The sequence below is a fragment of the Aspergillus flavus genome, chromosome 5 (assembly GCF_009017415.1).
Source record: "Aspergillus flavus chromosome 5, complete sequence".
Lineage (NCBI taxonomy): Eukaryota > Fungi > Ascomycota > Eurotiomycetes > Eurotiales > Aspergillaceae > Aspergillus > Aspergillus flavus.
In genome coordinates, this window is record NC_092408.1 from 2,906,122 (window position 1) to 2,922,874 (window position 16,753).

The 16,753-nt window shown below is 49.2% G+C and overlaps 8 protein-coding genes across 8 annotated transcripts; 5 read left to right on the plus strand and 3 right to left on the minus strand.

Moving 5' to 3' along the window:
• Nucleotides 1-368: 368 nt before the first annotated feature.
• F9C07_8758 (beta-glucosidase) lies at nucleotides 369-2,162 on the minus strand (the record flags this gene model as incomplete). The annotated part of the gene is made up of 1 exon (XM_041286486.1): nucleotides 369-2,162. One exon carries the CDS (start codon nucleotides 2,160-2,162, stop codon nucleotides 369-371), a length of 1,794 nt encoding a protein of 597 aa, XP_041147957.1.
• Nucleotides 2,163-2,730: 568 nt separating this feature from the next.
• On the plus strand, nucleotides 2,731-3,393 carry F9C07_8759 (uncharacterized protein; the record flags this gene model as incomplete). Its single annotated transcript, XM_041286493.2, has 1 exon — nucleotides 2,731-3,393. One exon carries the CDS (start codon nucleotides 2,731-2,733, stop codon nucleotides 3,391-3,393), a length of 663 nt encoding a protein of 220 aa, XP_041147958.2.
• A 49-nt stretch (nucleotides 3,394-3,442) lies between these two features.
• Nucleotides 3,443-5,226, minus strand: F9C07_1682056 (uncharacterized protein). The gene is made up of 2 exons (XM_041286487.2): nucleotides 5,094-5,226; nucleotides 3,443-4,990 (listed from the first exon to the last, which is right to left on the minus strand). Exon 2 carries the CDS (start codon nucleotides 4,829-4,831, stop codon nucleotides 3,575-3,577), a length of 1,257 nt encoding a protein of 418 aa, XP_041147959.1. The 5' UTR covers nucleotides 4,832-4,990; nucleotides 5,094-5,226; the 3' UTR covers nucleotides 3,443-3,574.
• Nucleotides 5,227-5,518: 292 nt separating this feature from the next.
• Nucleotides 5,519-6,187, minus strand: F9C07_2234461 (uncharacterized protein; the record flags this gene model as incomplete). The annotated part of the gene is made up of 3 exons (XM_041293123.1): nucleotides 5,519-5,844; nucleotides 5,939-6,116; nucleotides 6,176-6,187. The coding sequence occupies 3 exons, from the start codon at nucleotides 6,185-6,187 to the stop codon at nucleotides 5,519-5,521; spliced, it is 516 nt and encodes a 171-aa protein (XP_041147960.1).
• A 370-nt stretch (nucleotides 6,188-6,557) lies between these two features.
• Nucleotides 6,558-7,855, plus strand: F9C07_2285128 (putative RNA polymerase III subunit C11). The gene is made up of 4 exons (XM_041293117.2): nucleotides 6,558-6,903; nucleotides 6,973-7,182; nucleotides 7,253-7,347; nucleotides 7,416-7,855. The coding sequence occupies exons 1-4, from the start codon at nucleotides 6,891-6,893 to the stop codon at nucleotides 7,449-7,451; spliced, it is 354 nt and encodes a 117-aa protein (XP_041147961.2). The 5' UTR covers nucleotides 6,558-6,890; the 3' UTR covers nucleotides 7,452-7,855.
• A 905-nt stretch (nucleotides 7,856-8,760) lies between these two features.
• F9C07_8763 (translation elongation factor EF-1 alpha) lies at nucleotides 8,761-10,735 on the plus strand. The gene is made up of 5 exons (XM_041286478.2): nucleotides 8,761-8,780; nucleotides 8,867-8,967; nucleotides 9,038-9,306; nucleotides 9,370-10,376; nucleotides 10,508-10,735. The coding sequence occupies exons 2-5, from the start codon at nucleotides 8,963-8,965 to the stop codon at nucleotides 10,607-10,609; spliced, it is 1,383 nt and encodes a 460-aa protein (XP_041147962.1). The 5' UTR covers nucleotides 8,761-8,780; nucleotides 8,867-8,962; the 3' UTR covers nucleotides 10,610-10,735.
• Nucleotides 10,736-12,659: 1,924 nt separating this feature from the next.
• On the plus strand, nucleotides 12,660-14,834 carry F9C07_8764 (uncharacterized protein; the record flags this gene model as incomplete). The annotated part of the gene is made up of 1 exon (XM_041286479.1): nucleotides 12,660-14,834. The coding sequence occupies one exon, from the start codon at nucleotides 12,660-12,662 to the stop codon at nucleotides 14,832-14,834; it is 2,175 nt and encodes a 724-aa protein (XP_041147963.1).
• A 922-nt stretch (nucleotides 14,835-15,756) lies between these two features.
• On the plus strand, nucleotides 15,757-16,211 carry F9C07_2108342 (uncharacterized protein; the record flags this gene model as incomplete). The annotated part of the gene is made up of 2 exons (XM_071509041.1): nucleotides 15,757-15,895; nucleotides 15,988-16,211. The coding sequence occupies 2 exons, from the start codon at nucleotides 15,757-15,759 to the stop codon at nucleotides 16,209-16,211; spliced, it is 363 nt and encodes a 120-aa protein (XP_071364526.1).
• Nucleotides 16,212-16,753: the final 542 nt, after the last annotated feature.

Genomic DNA, 16,753 nt, shown 5'->3' on the forward strand with positions numbered 1-16,753 from the left:
TGGCAGGTTTTCATCTTGGAAGAGCGTATATACCACCATACAGCGAACCGTTCCTGTACTTGAACCTTGGCACTGTCGCCACTGAAACAAGGCGAGATGAACCTTATGGTGTTGCTTGCCATGCAAGATGAAACTCAGTATATTTCCGGTTATACTCGCCCATGTTTTTGGTGAATTCACTCCGCAGGATCGGGGCATTACACTATGTGAAGATGAAAGCATGGCCATGTCATGAGTCATTGACCTACCAAGCCAACAAAATGCTAGTATGGCTAAGAAGGTGGTGTCAATTGGACTGTGCCGTGGAAAGCAAAACTATATCAGGGTGCTAATATAGTGAACCCATTGCGACTAACACTTGCCCTAACTCACGCAGACTGGACATGCCTATGAAAGAAATCGACATAATCAAACAGACTCCGCTTATACGTCCTCGTAAACTTCCCATTCGTCCGATTAACAGTCTGCAACCCATACTGCTCCTCATAGCTCCCAAACTCATTGTTATCAGCTATACTCCACGCGAGTGCTCCTATGACATTAACATTATCCTCGTGGATGGCCTTCAAAGTCTCCGTAAGGAAATCCTGATAGTATAGCGTCCGCTCCAGGTCATACCGCTGTGCATCAAGAGTTCTATTCGACTCAAGGAATGGGTTGAACCCGTATTCCGCGATCAGAATACCCGACGGACGGAACGTATTCCAGATATAACCCAGTTGCTGGCGAACGTACTGCGGCGCAAGGTACGCGTAGGCATTTGACGCTTGACCCATTAGCCACCCGTTGGCTTGGACGTTGCTTAGTGTTACGCAGGTGGGCCAGAAGGGGTCGGAGGAGTTGGAAGCGCAGGCTTCCGTGCCTTGTGGCAATGGAGACGCGTATTGGGCCGTGTAGGGGTCGAAGGACCAGAAGTCGATCTTGCCGTGGATATGCTTGATTTGGTCGTCTGTGAGCGGCTGCATCATGTCCACTGTGTCTATGGCTGCGTCTGGATACTGTTTTCCTAAGAAGAGTGGGTTCGACATTATCCCCAACAGGATGTCTTGGTATCTGGATGCTGCTGCAATGTGCGAGGAGTCTTGTGTGTCCAGGGGCATGGCTAGATTGTTGGCGAATTTCATCGTGATCTTGCCTGTTCCGCCCAGTGTGTTCTTGTACCAGTCGTACACGTCTGCATGGGCGATAAGTGCACTTGTCAGGTCTTGGTACTTTTGGAATAAAGTGCCCACACCGATGTTGGGTTCGTTGAATGTCACCCAGTACGGGACTCGGTCCGCGTATCTGGTCATAACTATTTTGGCGTAGTAGAGGAAATGCTCGGGCAGCGAGTCCAGGTCTGCCTGGACGGCGGTAGGCGCGTCGACATGGTTTAAAGTGACGATCGGTGTAACACCATATTTTATGCAGGTGTTGATGAGATCGTCATAGTGGTCCAGACCCTGGGTGTTGACGGGTGAGCCAGCCACACCAAAGGGTACTATGCGCGGCCAAGACAGCGAGAATGAGTAATACGGTATTCCCGCAGCTGCTAATCTGGCGATGTCTTGCTCGTACATGAAGTAGTGCATGTTCGCTACATTAGCGTCACTCCTATCAGCGGCCTCCGGCGACAACACATTGCCGATAGTGTCTAAGACACTAGGACCGCGACCTTCTAGTTGAAGGCCGCCCTCTATCTGCCAAGAACTGCTAGAGACACCCCAGATAAAGTCTGCTGGCAGCTTCAACCCTGTATCCGAAGGCGCATTGTAAAGCGCAGGGGGTAGCACGAGCTCGGCTCTCGCAACCGGGGTGGCAGACGCTGTGGTGGTAAATGGCGGGGAGCTCACGAACGAATAGTTCTGCCAGAGATTGACGTACGCACTCTGGCCATACTGGCCGTCCGACGTGATCGTTGCTGAAGGGTCGTATGAGTACGTAGTATAGGTGAGGTCGCTGGGTAGCAGAGTAGATGCCTGGCTGAATGGTGGCGCAATTGGCGTGGGAAAAGATACAGACGTCGATAGCGGCGTGGCATAAGCATCTGAGGTTACTTGCGTGTATGTAAAAGAAGAGTAAGTCTGTTGGGTAGACACAGCGATATGAGGGCTAGCAAAGCCTATGCTGACCCAATCGAGGGCAATGAATCCCGTTACCAGCCAATTCCTGGATGTGGCCATGATGCTGAGTGTGTCAGGTTTCCAATGTGGAGTGCTGATGCATCTCTCCGGCACCTCGCAGCTTAAATATGTGCAGATCACTGAGGGAATTTCGGACTAGACGTATGACATCTTCGGATAATCCGGTTCTCCTCCACACTCGGATTGTGGGGTGACAACCATCTAGTGCTATGGAGGACGCTTCCCGTGTAGTGTATCTATCCAATCCATCTTCACGGTCATATAGGGATTTGAACGTCTGCAGGTCAGGGAAAGGAAATATTCCTGCCGTTACGCAGCGAATTTACCCTCCAAGGCGTACGAGTAAATTTATGAGCATCAAGTTTTCTCTTCCAGCCATGGTGCCCTGTATGTTATGGACACCTCGTAACTGTTTAACAGCCTGTTGCGCAATTAACGGATTTCATTCCCATACGGCCCACCCATTGCTGCAGCGTTGAGATACGACTCAGTCGGATAAATCAACGGTTAAAAAAAAATGAGATCATACCGTTCCTTTCGGCTGAGGTTGAACCGAAAACGAGTACGGGGAGGTTGATCTGAATCTCGAGATCAAGTAAGATAAACCATGCGGGGTGGACGAAAGTGGAGGAGATCTGCACGGTGCATACACAATTTGGATGGAAAAGACCTCAATGGTGGAAAGCGAGCCCTAATTGACAGGAAAGGTCGTATTTGCCGAAGTAACGCCGACGAAATGCGGGGGAAAGCGGCATCCCACAATGTATCTCCTACCACCACGGGTCATTGCAAGATCAAGGAACAAACCATGTCATACTACCTCTCCATGGTAATAAGCGGCGAAGGCAAAGACCCCAGGCATCGATCTCACTGGGCATTCGCAATCCACCAGCCGGCTCAAGTCATCGGCGATCTTCTGCATGTCCGGCCCATTGATTTAGGGCGGTTGTGGTACGAATTCGAACATCGCTCGGACTCGGACCTCATTCTTGTGGATGCGATAGGATTGGCGAAGATCGCAGATTTGGATGGCTCACAGCGTCTGCAAGCGATCAGTGTGATTAGAGATGAAACGGCCCCGAAGGACGGCGTGAGAAGATGCCAGGATTGGGTCTTTAGTGCTTTGATCGCTCTTGAAGTGGAGGAACTTGTTCCATCTGGGACGTCCGAGTTGTGGAAAGGACTCATGGGAAGAACTGCGACGGAGGTAGAAAAGGCTGTTGGACCGAAATGGACGAGTTTCCGTGGATGTCATAGCTCGCTGAGATAGTTTTCTAGGAGGTATGTTCTTATATCCCATTGATTGACGTTGTGAAGTAGGGCAATCAAGTACTCATACCGTATAGGCGTCGAGGAGTGTTTAAATGATAATGATGGAGCCAATGCATTATACCGTACGTTACGTGTACTAAATGAACTCATGCGCTACGAACTCAGGAAAGGCTTCGCCATCACAGCTCCTTACTCCACTGCCTCCCACTCCACAGCTTCTCAGTTGTCCACAACCAGTAATCTCGTCCCTTCATTAACCATACCAGGAAACTCGGCAATCGATACCCCATAGCCGCCCCGACACCTTTGCTCTTGCCAATCGGGACTAATTGGGTCTCGCGAGTATCTTCCTTGAACAAGCGATCCTCACCCACAGAGCCCTCATCCTCACCAGCGGCAAGGAGTAAGTCGCGCTTCATATTCGCGCAGAGGACGGGGATAGCTTCGACGATGAAGTGAACAGTCGGCCGTGCCCATGATGAAACATCACCGATCGCGTAAACACGGGGTCCGGCTTTATCAACCCGTAGAGTCGAGGGATTGGTGTCAACACGGCCATCAGGTGTCAGGAGAGATCGGTCAATGAATCCAGCGTTCGCTCGTGTGCCAGTTGCCGGAATGTACAGGTCGGCTCCAAGTATTTGCCCATCCTCAAGGGTCACTGTCGTCTTAGCGGTCAATGCATCTTTGCTGTCGGCACTAGGTGCCACATTTTGGACTCGCGCGCTCTTGATGACGGTCACACCTACTTGGGCAAGGTACTGCTCTGCCAGACTGGCGAGACTAGGACGCAAGAGTGGGAGGATCTGTGGCCCAGACGTGACGACCGTGATCGGTACCCTAGGGTTTGCCAACTTGGAGCGAAACCACCAAGCGCGGCCGTTCAAATACTCGCCAAGTTCACCAGCTGTCTCTACTCCGGCCGGACCGCCGCCAGAGATGATGATACTCTTGGCAGTTGGCAGGGCTTTTCGGAACGCAGTCCAATTTTCCCGTAAGTCCCCGATGTCGCGATTCAGACCAAGGAGGGGAGAGGGAGTTGATGAACCCGTCGCGATCACAAGCGTGTGAAAATCGATCGTGTCTATAGTGTCGTTCGCGGTGAAACTAACGGTAACATTCCGGCTAGTATGATCTAGCTGGGTTACAGTGCCGTGGATGAAGCGAAAGTTGCGAGTCCGGTCGTCCTGATACTGATCGAATACTTTAGAGATACTGACGAAAAGTTTCTCCTGGTCAAAGAACTCGTCCGATATCAGCGCACGGGGACAAGCAGACCTGCATAAGGTGTGCGAGGACGCGCTAATCAAAATGACCTGATATCCTTCTGGATCTGGTAGCTTGGGTACCACGTGTTTGAGAAGGTAGTGGGCAGCAGACACGCCTGCGTAGGAGCCACCGAGCACAACAATTTTCCGACGCTCCGCCGTCGCCATGTTTCTGCGGCTTTCGTTCTCAAGTTAAAGTTCAACGACAGTATGGGCAAGAGTTGATTCTGCGAATCAGATCTCAAGGTAAGGCAAGACTCAGTAGCTGCACAGATATTTTGAACGCGCAAAAAAATATCGCATCTTCCCCCGACGGTGACGCCCAAGCTTTATAAGGATATTTTGCGTGTCAGTCGTATAGATGTGCCTAATGTTGTTCGGGCTTCGGGGTTTCACGCTTCCGGGGTATAGAGTAGGCAGCTAGACTTACGCATCAACCTCGTAAGCGCTAGCAGTTACAAGCGTACGGTTTTTGGAAGCTAGAGACTAACTAGCAGGATTACCGACCATATGTGGTTATCAGAGCCCGGGTTTTCGGGAACCTAATACAACCTTTTTAGCAGCCAATGTACTAATCTCGAAACTATAATCAGTATGTGTTCGCTTCTATAGTATTTTATCCTCGAAGGCAACGTCAGCCCCTAGGGCGCAGAAGAAAAGTAATGCGATGAAGGCCAAGAAAAGTCACTATATGACCAGGACCCAGCGGTCGAGTTCCGCTCTGTACAAAGCCTCCGGCATATATTATTTAACCAATCTATTGAACCATGGGTGAAAGTAAGAAATGGCATATCATCACAGTCGTATGTCTATGAAGGGAAGAAGGCAACGTCGCTATAAGTCACCTTGTAGTCCTTACTCGCTATCACTTGCACTGTCATGAACAGAGCCATTGTCCGAGTTATCTCTTAGACCCTCTGCAAGAACGTATTCGGTCTTCTGAAGAATCGACTTAATCTCTGGATTGTTGTAAACAAGGTCCGCGGGCTTTTGACCATGCTTGTTCCTGACTCGTGGGTCACAGCCAGCTTCGCACATCATCTCGATCATCTCCAGTCCGATTTCACGATCCTTCTCGTTGGCGTAGCGCACAGCATTGTGGAGGGGGGTATCTTTGTCGAGGCGGGTGAGAGGGTCGCATTCAAAGTATTGTATATCAAAGAGACAGTCCATCGTGTCACCTGTCGTAGGGTGCGGTTAGAATGAATTCCTCGGTTGCTAATTTCCAGACCCAAGAGTAGCCGTTGGGGGCTGTTCGTCATCCGACCTACTTACCGCTGCCATATGTAGCACAGATATGAAGAGCATGGTTTCCCATTGAGTCTGTAACGCCGTTGAAGAACTCGGCCACCTCTTCGTTCGATTTGCCTTCCATGCCCTTTAGAACTTGTTCAATCAAATGAGGCTGGTCTCGACGACAAGCCTCAATGACTAGTTCACGAGGAGATGCACCCTAATCGATCAATGATAAGCGGCCGATTTGAATGCTGCATAGTCAACAAAGAAACGTACTTCGTCCGCCATGATTGCGTGATTGGAGCTATTACTAGTGAAATAAGATATCTATAGCCGCTTCAACCTGTAGCTCGAAGAACAGTGGATGTAAATGCTATGACAATAATGCGCTAAGTCGACCGCGGAGGTAATAAGGAGGCGGTGTATGCTCACGCGGAGATTCCGGAAACTAAGAGCTGGAAAGTTATAGTTAGCATACGAGGGAACAACTATAGGGAGATTCTGGGTATAGTTTCCGAGCGCTTGAACTCACTGAATCGCCATCGGAGGCTACCTACCAGAAGATCTTTGGCTTTGTTCGTATACCAATTCTCCTGACAGATTCCCCGCCGCGCTACGGGGTAAATGCATGTCTCCCGCTGCGATAACCGCTCGGATTATTGATGCGCCGGTCCGCCGTACTCAGTTTGCCCCGCGTCCAATTGGCGCGTACATACCTCAGGCTATCTAATTCCTGCAACAGAGCCGCAAACCAAACTACAAGAGGTCCAAAGGCGGTGAGATTATTTTCTCCCCGCCAACGACAAGCTTGTCCGATAAGGGTCTACAAGGTGCATGAGCCCTTGCTGCGGAACTGTGGCAGTAGTTACAGCTTAATCGAAGTGCCGTGGTTGAAGGCTACGTAATAGAGAAGATCTGCTACGTCTTTATTGATTGGAAATAGCTCTCTTCCGACTATTGACATTCGGGTTTCCAGCGAGAGCGGTTCGAAATGCCCTTGACCTGTTAGTTCACCCCTTAGACTGCCATGTCCAATACAGCACATAGCTAATCCTGGGATGTTCTTTTTGCAGTCTGTCCCAACTGCAGTAATGCACTAACGATCTCCCGTGCGGACCCGACTCCAAGACACCCTCTGGGGGTCAATCGATTCGAGTGCCGGACCTGCCCCTATCAGTATGTCCTGGAACAGAGTTATTTCGAGAAAACAGAGATGAAGCAGAAAGAAGTGGAGGATGTCTTTGGCGGGAAGGAAGAATTTGCGAATGCCGATAGCATGGCTAGTAAGTGATGTTCAGTTCTCGTGAGTGACATGGTTGAGGCTAACATATGCTTCCTCTTTTTCACCTACAGCCCAGTGCCCCGCAGAGAACTGTAATGGCGACCGTGCATATTTCTTCCAGCTGCAGATTCGAAGTGCAGATGAGCCTATGACTACATTCTTGAAGGTGGGTGGCTTTACTAGTTCATGCGGACGGCTTGCATCTAACTCGCATACTGACTCGGTCGTCAATAGTGTACCAGCTGCGGTGCTCGATGGAGAGAAAACTGAAGTTTCCCGAAGAGAAACTATCATATTCAATATTTCTATGATAAATGTGTTTTAGATTGGTGGGAAAAGACAAAAGCGGTGTTATCATTATTTTTTGGCTACAACTCTAGCTGGTGGTTGTGAATGTTTTCCAGGAGTATGGTGATTTACTAGCTTGGCGATACCCCTCAATGGTTACTATGATGACTATGCTATCAATTACTACGTACTATATGCGGATACGTAGCTATGGCAGATCAACAGAAAATTTTCTCTTAGCGGCGGCAGGTAATCGCCCGTTTGGGATTGGGGGAACACCTTCATCCATGGTAAGCTTGTGCGTTGTTCCCAAACACGGGACCTGCTAGCCATAAGGAATTTTTAGATAGGGATTATTATGATTTTTGTTCTACGTATTCTATTAGATTTTTTGTTTAAATTTTGTTTTTTTTTTTTTTTTTTGTTCCTTGTCTATATGAAAAAAATTTTCATCTACATACTGCGTAGATTGTCACCGCTCAGGAGGGGCAACAACAGATCTTACCTAAGTACACTAGTAAGGTCCGAGACAGTAAGGGATTGATCTAAATGAGGGGCACACAGCAGCGATCATATGTGAAAGAAAAACTAGAAAGGCAAAAAAAGAAAAGAAAAAGAGAAGAAAATTTTTCCTAGGTATCCGTAGTCTGTCAACATTGCCTCTTTGCCTCCTAACAGCATATGTACGGAGTATCTGTACGTACCTCTAGATAGCGAGAGTAAAAAAAAAAAAGATTTTCACTGTGGACCAGACAGGCGCCACTCGGCCGGGCCACAGCTGCTTGGGTGTTGACCGGGAGCGGACCAATTAAGGACTCGAACGACCGCGGGGTTCAAATGCAAACAAGTACAACACGCAGCAAACGAAGCAGCCCACCACTGCGTTGATGCCCAGTTTGACTGTCCGAAATCCACCGGAAAGGTGGAAACATACTATGTAACAATCAGAGGGAAGAAAAAATTTTTATCGACGAGGCAGGATAGTGACTGATGGTGGGGTCATGGTCGGGTCTCCGAGCGAAAGAGAACCAAGGAAACAAGATCAACGAGGTTGGTGTACCCAAAAGGCCGCAGCAACAAGAGTCATCGCCCAAAAGTCAACAGTCTGGAAGAGACTCCGCCGTGCAGATTCTGCGTCGGTCCCGCACATGCGTGGTGGGGGCATTACCCCTCCATGTCCAATGATAAGGGCGGCGGTCGAGGGCTTAAGCCCGCCCACTAATTCGCCTTCTCGCTTGCCCCTCCATATAAGGATTCCCCCTCCTTCCCCTCCCACAACTTTTTTCCTTCTTTCTCTCTTCGTCCGCATCAGTACGTATATCTTTCCCCCATACCTCCTTTCCTACTCTTCTTCCATTCATTCAACTCTTCTCCTTACTGACATCTGTTTTGCTCAGTACCTCTACGCGATCAGCCGTAGTATCTGAGCAAGCTTTTCTACAGAATCTTTCTAGTATCTTACAAAGAACTACAAAGTTCGCACCACCTTCAAAATGGGGTAAGTTTATCAACCCGTCGAGTTGTGTTGCATCTCAGATCATGGCTGACAAGTATTTTCCTCCTTACAGTAAGGAAGACAAGCAGCACATCAACATCGTCGTTATCGGCCACGTCGATTCCGGCAAGTCCACCACCACTGGTCACTTGATCTACAAGTGTGGTGGTATCGACCAGCGTACCATCGAGAAGTTCGAGAAGGAAGCCGCTGAGCTCGGTAAGGGTTCCTTCAAGTACGCCTGGGTTCTTGACAAGCTCAAGTCCGAGCGTGAGCGTGGTATCACCATCGATATCGCCCTCTGGAAGTTCCAGACCTCCAAGTATGAGGTCACCGTCATTGGTAAGCATTTGAGTTCCAACCTACGTTGCCCAACATTTACAGTCATCTAACAAAGTTCAATAGATGCCCCCGGTCACCGTGACTTCATCAAGAACATGATCACTGGTACTTCCCAGGCTGACTGCGCTATCCTCATCATTGCCTCCGGTACTGGTGAATTCGAGGCTGGTATCTCCAAGGATGGTCAGACCCGTGAGCACGCTCTGCTCGCTTTCACCCTCGGTGTCCGTCAGCTCATCGTTGCCCTCAACAAGATGGACACCTGCAAGTGGTCTCAGGATCGTTACAACGAAATCGTTAAGGAGACTTCCAACTTCATCAAGAAGGTCGGATACAACCCCAAGAGCGTTCCTTTCGTCCCCATCTCCGGTTTCAACGGTGACAACATGATTGAGGCCTCCACCAACTGCCCCTGGTACAAGGGTTGGGAGAAGGAGACCAAGGCTGGCAAGTCCACCGGTAAGACCCTTCTCGAGGCCATCGATGCCATCGAGCCCCCCGTCCGTCCCACCGACAAGCCTCTCCGTCTTCCCCTCCAGGATGTCTACAAGATCTCTGGTATCGGTACTGTGCCCGTCGGTCGTGTCGAGACTGGTGTCATCAAGCCTGGTATGGTCGTTACTTTCGCTCCTGCCAACGTGACCACTGAAGTCAAGTCCGTTGAAATGCACCACCAGCAGCTCCAGGCCGGTAACCCCGGTGACAACGTTGGTTTCAACGTCAAGAACGTCTCCGTCAAGGAAGTCCGCCGTGGTAACGTTGCCGGTGACTCCAAGAACGACCCCCCTGCTGGCTGCGATTCCTTCAACGCCCAGGTCATCGTCCTTAACCACCCCGGTCAGGTCGGCAACGGTTACGCTCCCGTCCTGGACTGCCACACCGCTCACATTGCTTGCAAGTTCGCTGAGCTCCTTGAGAAGATTGACCGCCGTACCGGTAAATCTGTTGAGGACAAGCCCAAGTTCATCAAGTCTGGTGATGCTGCCATCGTCAAGATGATTCCCTCCAAGCCCATGTGTGTGGAGTCTTTCACTGACTTCCCCCCTCTTGGTCGTTTCGCTGTCCGTGACGTAAGTTTTTCCCTCTTGACTATCTTCACAATTTTTCACATATTTTCACGCCTCGTCCCACTCTTTTTCCTCCCTTCCTCTTTGGTTCCCCTTTTTGCCTGCAAGTTCTCTATAGCTAACATGATGTCTAGATGCGTCAAACTGTTGCCGTCGGAGTTATCAAGTCGGTTGAGAAGAACACTGGCGGTTCTGGCAAGGTCACCAAGGCCGCCCAGAAGGCTGGCAAGAAATAAGCTGGTTAATATGTGCGGGGATGCAATTATGAACCTTTTATGAGCACAAAAATATGGAATTCTCATGAAATTAGACTTCAATTATGTAGTTGATTCTACAGAACTTGAATCATGATTTTATTCGTTAAACTTGTTGCCATCTGTAGACTGTGCACTGTTCGGTAACTGAATAACTTATTAGCACGAAGCCCGTTAGTTTAATCACGTTCAACTGCTCCTGCCGGCGGATACAATGACAGTATGGGTGCACTTGATCAATGTATCTCTGTTCCTGATGGGCCATTTCAACGCACACGTATCATAATTCTTAGAGCCATCCATGATGCTTGGAGGCCTCTCCCTTATAGCAGTGCCTATCCTCCCTGACTGCTCGATATTAATTGATCCATCTCTTCAGTTTACCACCAACAACCTGTACAAGTAACATCATCAATCCCTGCATGTCTGGCGTGGCACACCGACAAGTGTTTGGATAGTACAAATGTTGTATTATATCTTATACTAAAACACTGTCCATGTCAGAAAAGTCTTGATGGAAATGTGTAGGCGCGAAATATGATCCCTGGTGGCGCAGTGACCAAACTATCGTGAGAGATATATATCGTAGCTTGCCACTAGCGAGTAGCTTTACGCCAAATTACATGACTTCCACACAACAGTACACTTCCGTCACAGATCAGAAAAGCGTCTTGCGGACAACTTTCCCTCTTCAAGTTATTCTAAGTACTAGTTTGTGTGTTGGATCCTGATCACAGATTGTCGATTTAAATCCTCATATAACCGTCGCGAGTTAGTACCAAGGAATTGAACCTCTCGAACTACTTGAGGATGTACGTACTACTAAGCCCGACCGACAACCCGGAGAATTACTTTTCCATCCGTCGATCTTACATAAGGAGATCTACGGGATCTAATAACACTGACCAATGACAATTCCGCATGGACCACATCCACGCTAACACTCAAGCAGGAAAATCAAAACAAACAAAGTGGAGTTGTATCTATGGGGAAGAAATGAATGTACACTGACTCTCAATAGTAATACTCGACCAACAACCTTGAACCTCGATCATTGCTGTCATGTAATTGTAACTATAAGAGTATAGGTTAAACCATTCCGCTTTGTTTAACGATTATCCAATAAAAGCGATCCGGAAAAAGCACCGTGATGTCTCAGCCAAATATTTACGTGCGGGTAACAGATTCCGGGTGGAACTGAATCGCATCTAGCTCATTCCGCTGGAATGTTGAAAAGCCAAAGATCAATAAATTAGCAAACTTGAAGTATGGCGTACGCAGTATGAGGCTTAGAACCAAGTAATCGATTCTCTAATAGTCACTTTCAGCCTGGAAGTAACGCAAGGCTGCGATGTATGTACATCGTAGTCCGTGCCCATCCATACCTATAGTACAGAGACTATGATAAACAAACTCAATCACAATAGCAACACCTGTCATTCTCGAATACTCCATAGATGTCTAGTAGAAGAATAGGAAAGACAACTCACGTTACACAGCATAACTTCTTCTTCTGACCGTCAAATCACTTGCCGTTTGTGGTGACTGTTTGTATGCAAGGTTCAACGGACGGCGACTGTTGCCGCTCATTTAATACGAAACCCGGGTCAATCATCACACCCTCTCGGCTTTCCCTTTGCCGCTTGTTTTGTTTTCACTTCCATCCCGCTTCCCATATCGCTGCCTTGACCTGGGAGTTTAATTTATCGGTCTCGCTTTTGTTTGTTGTATATTTTCTTTTGTTCTTCTTTAGAATATTGAGATTAGGTATGGTTCCGGAAACACCGTTCGTTCGCTTCACTCCAGTCACTCACACCAGACCTCCGCCAGGCCAGCGCTGAGAGCCGGTACCTCAGCGCCGATTTCATGTCACCTTGAAAACATGCTCTATATATCGCAGTCCACGCGCCAGACACTATCATTACATCTACTATAGCCCATTACAAAATCAGCAGGGGAAAATTCCCCGATAGCCCGCAGACGACAACCCCAGACGACCAGTCCGTTTTCAAATTGACCGAATCATCTCGCAATGGACGGTCCACCCCCTCCTCCTCCCCCTCACGGTGAGAAACCGAACACCACCGGCGGCCAAGAATACCGGAAGGCATCGGACCTGCCAGAAGGGAACTACGATATCTTCATTATACCGCCGCACTCGTCCGGATCGGGATTCCTCTATCTGCCTTCGCTGCAATGTCAGCGGAATAGTTTCGTCGCTGGGTCGGTCTGCACCTTGTTCGTTGTCCTTGTGTGGTCTTTTATATCGCCTATTTTCAAGACGTGGTATATAGCTGCTGCTGCGGGTGGCGGTGGCGCCGGAGGGATGGGTATTGGCCTCTTAGGTATTGGGGTTGGGATTGCGGGATGGGGCTTTGGTGTATATCAAGCTGGGTTTGGGGGCTCGGGGTTTGGAAGAAAGGGGCCTGGGGGTGGTGCTGCCTCGGGAGGTGCCGGAGCCAATACTGGCCAGGCCGGTGCTGGAGGAGAATATGCGAGAGGGTCAGGTAATGCTGGTGGACAGCAAGGGAACTATGGTAGAAATTATGGACCTCCGCCAGGGAGCCAGTACTCTGGAAATCAGTATGGTGCCGGCCCTCCGCCTCAGACGCCTCCTCCTAACGCTGGCCCAGGACCAAATAAATCCGACTCGGCTAAGGCCGAAGAGAAGGCCCGAGCGGAAGAAAAGGCCCGCGAAGAGAAAGCGCGCGAAGAGAGAGCTCGGGAGCAGAGAGCTCGGGAAGAAAGAGCTCGCGAGGAGAGGGCCCGAGAGGAAAGGGCCCGAGAGCAAAAAGTGCGGGAGGAAAGGGCCCGGGAGGAAAGGGCTCGGGAGGAGAGAGCTCGGGAGGAGAAGGCGCGTGCAGAAAGAGAACGGGAAGAAAAGGCACGCGAAGAGGCGAGACGGAAGGAAGAGCTTCGACGGAAAATGGAAGAGTTCAAGAGAAAGAGAGAGGCTGAGCGGCAAGAAAAACAAAGACAGCAGGAGCGCGAGGCGATGGAGAAGGAAATGCGTGAGCGGAGAGAGCAGTTCGAGAAAGAGATGGCCGCTGCCAGAGAAGCAGCGGCAAAGGAGGCACGAGAGCGGGCCGAGAAGGAAGCGGCTGAAGCTCGGGCAAAGGCCGAACGCGATGCTGCGGAGGCCCGAGCAAAGGCTGAAAGGGAGGCCGCTGAAGCAAAAGCCAAGGCCGAAAAAGAAGCTGCAGAGAAAGAAGCAGCCGCAAAAGCAGCCGCAAAGAAGGAGGCTGATGCCAAATTTGCAGCCCTCAAGGAGGCCGCTGCAAAAAAGTATGCCGAGAAGAAGGCCAAAGACGCTCAAGAGGCAGCGGCCAAGGAGGCAGCAGCAGCAAAAGACGCCGCGGCGAAGGCCGCCAAGGAGAAATCTGGGAGCGCATCGGTCCCTCCCCGAAGTCCATCACCGAAGAAGCCTGCTCCATCTGGAGCACGAACTACAATGTCTGCCGATCAAGACGATGCATATTCCTTTCGACCGTACGACAGACCCCGACGGCCATATGGGGGCACGTCAAGCTCGTCAGCATACTCCGAATCATCCTACGCCCCTTCACAATCCACAGCTCGAACATCACCTGCACCGTCGAACAGAGGACGGTATGAAACTAAAGACCCTGATAAGATTGTTATCAAGGGTGTCTTTCAATTTAACAATGCATTTATTAAAAGCCCAGCGGCTCAGCTGGTCTCTGGACAGGGAATGGTGACGGACGGACTAGTTCTGCGCATCACTACCGAAGGACTGTTCATTGATGACGATATTCGGGGAGTGGGTCAGCGAGAATGGGACGTCAAGGCGTGGACTATGAAGTTGGTCGAGGTGTGGTGCCCACAATATGCCTCCCAGAAGCATAACCCTCCCAAGCAGAGTTCGTTCTTTGGTCGACGGGACGAAGGACCTTCATCGGCGGAGTCCGATGCATACCTGATCAATCTACTCAAGGTATGCAAGAATACATGTCGCCTTGCGTCGCCAGGGTCTCAGTCCGAGATCCAGGGACTCCATGTGTTGCGAGCCAGCATTCGTGACCAGGAGGGTCGCAAATATCTTTTTGTCTTGGAAGAGACAGAAGGTTGGAAGGTGGGCATCGGGCTTCAGCGACTGCGCAAGGGGGCGCTAGTACGATCTCTGGGAGTGACGAACATGTCGGTCAATGAAGGCCGCTCGATACTCGGGAACCTTGGATACATCTGATTAGCTTATATGCTTCCAACGATCCAACTTAGGTTGCTACATGGTATAACTCTTTACCTCACCGCTCATAGCGAGATGTTGTTTCAAGATCCAGCCTTGCATAGTGTCATTATGGCTAGACCTTTGTTTGTACAGAGATTCCCCCTGTTGTTGATTGCTTATGATGTTGACGATTTATTGTGATTCACGTTTTTCTAGTTGTACATAATGCAGCACAAACGTTCATATTAACAAGCTACTTTTCACGACTTTTCCTAATTGTACTTGCCTTATCTACACAACATTTAGCATGATGCTTCAAACTACAAAAACCAGATCATAAGTTGATTATCAACCAAGATGCTGACAACTCTTATCACGTGTCCAAAATGCCCTACTTTTTTTTGAAACTGGTTGACCACTAATTACATCGTTGCATGAACTTATAACGATGATATGCTATAGGGAGAAGCAGACCCCCACTCGGCTGCATTCCGCATTTGATATTGAAACGATTGGCTCCAAATGCCATGGGAATATCCATACAAGGCCGCGTTTATCTACCAGTGGAATGGTCAATATCTCTAATGGTACTTGACTAGAAGACGATGGGAAAACATTGAAGTCCAGTGTAAAACGTAGTATACATGCTGGAGGTATTATCATTCCCACAAAGACTGCAACCTCCAACTGTTTGTTATGTATGGTAGGGCTAGGCATCGATGAATGATAATAGCCAGTACTAATCATTGTCATGTGTTTGTCTATCCAGTGGAGTATGAAAGTATTGTATTGAATTGAGCCCAGCTGAAATCGAACTCTTTCATTCATTAATACCTTTGCACCCTATATAAAGAGCCAACATCTTCCCCTAATCCTTCCTCTCTTTCCATCTTTCTTTACTCACTTCACTATAAATACATCTTAATCCTACTCGACCAAAATGCCCATGACATCAAGGTCGCGCCTTGACTACCATATTCCCCAACATTACTTATATTGGATTCAAACTCTCCTCATCATGACCTCATTTGAAGAAGAGAATTCGGAAGATGATCCGCAGGATGAAGGGCCACAATACCGTGAGGCGTGACAGGAAACCCTCAAATCCTGGAACGAACGACTATATTGTCGCGGAGGATATATATATCCATCACGAAACGGATCATGCCAGCAGTCAAGGACCTGATGAACAAAGAGGAGCCCCCAACCTTTGAAGACTTGCTGGATATCCCGTGGAAGACAATTAATGAGCTTGGAGTCTACTTGAAGCTCATTTTCGAGAATCTCGAGAACCCCACGGCATTCAGCCACTTCGTCTACATTGGGAGTGCCATTGTGTGGTATTATACTGGTGGTGCCGCCGACAGCATGACAACAAGCCAGGGCCAAAGTTGACATCATATATATCACGATACTACTACCGTTTACGAACCACCGTGGCTTTAATTCGAAGCGGACATACACCACAAGTCATCGGAACGTCTTACTCGCCATGGATTTCTGGCATCCACGCCTGGGGTTTCATCAACTGCAAAAAATGGCGGACATGTTTTGACGGCACATCAAAGTGAACGGCGTTGGCGTATGAGGCCAAATGACTACAAGCTAGTCTTTGGAAGGGTCAAGCGCAAGCTGAGATTCGGCACGCTTTTCAAAGTGGAGATGGGCTGCCTCTTCCTCTCCACCAAGAAAGAGGCGAGGATAAGGCATCTGTGTCTTTTCGCCGAGGCGATGTATGCGTACATCTTCGGGGCCTTCGAAATTCACCTACTCTGGGAAGATGATAGACATTTCCAGCGTGGAGTCTATTCATCTTAGTATTGGGCTCGCAAACATTCTCCCTGGATAGATCAGAGTCAAAGCTCCAGGTGCTAAATCGAAAAGGGCGTGGTCTCATGTCTCCGATGGTCAGACCATGGTTAATCACAGGGATTACT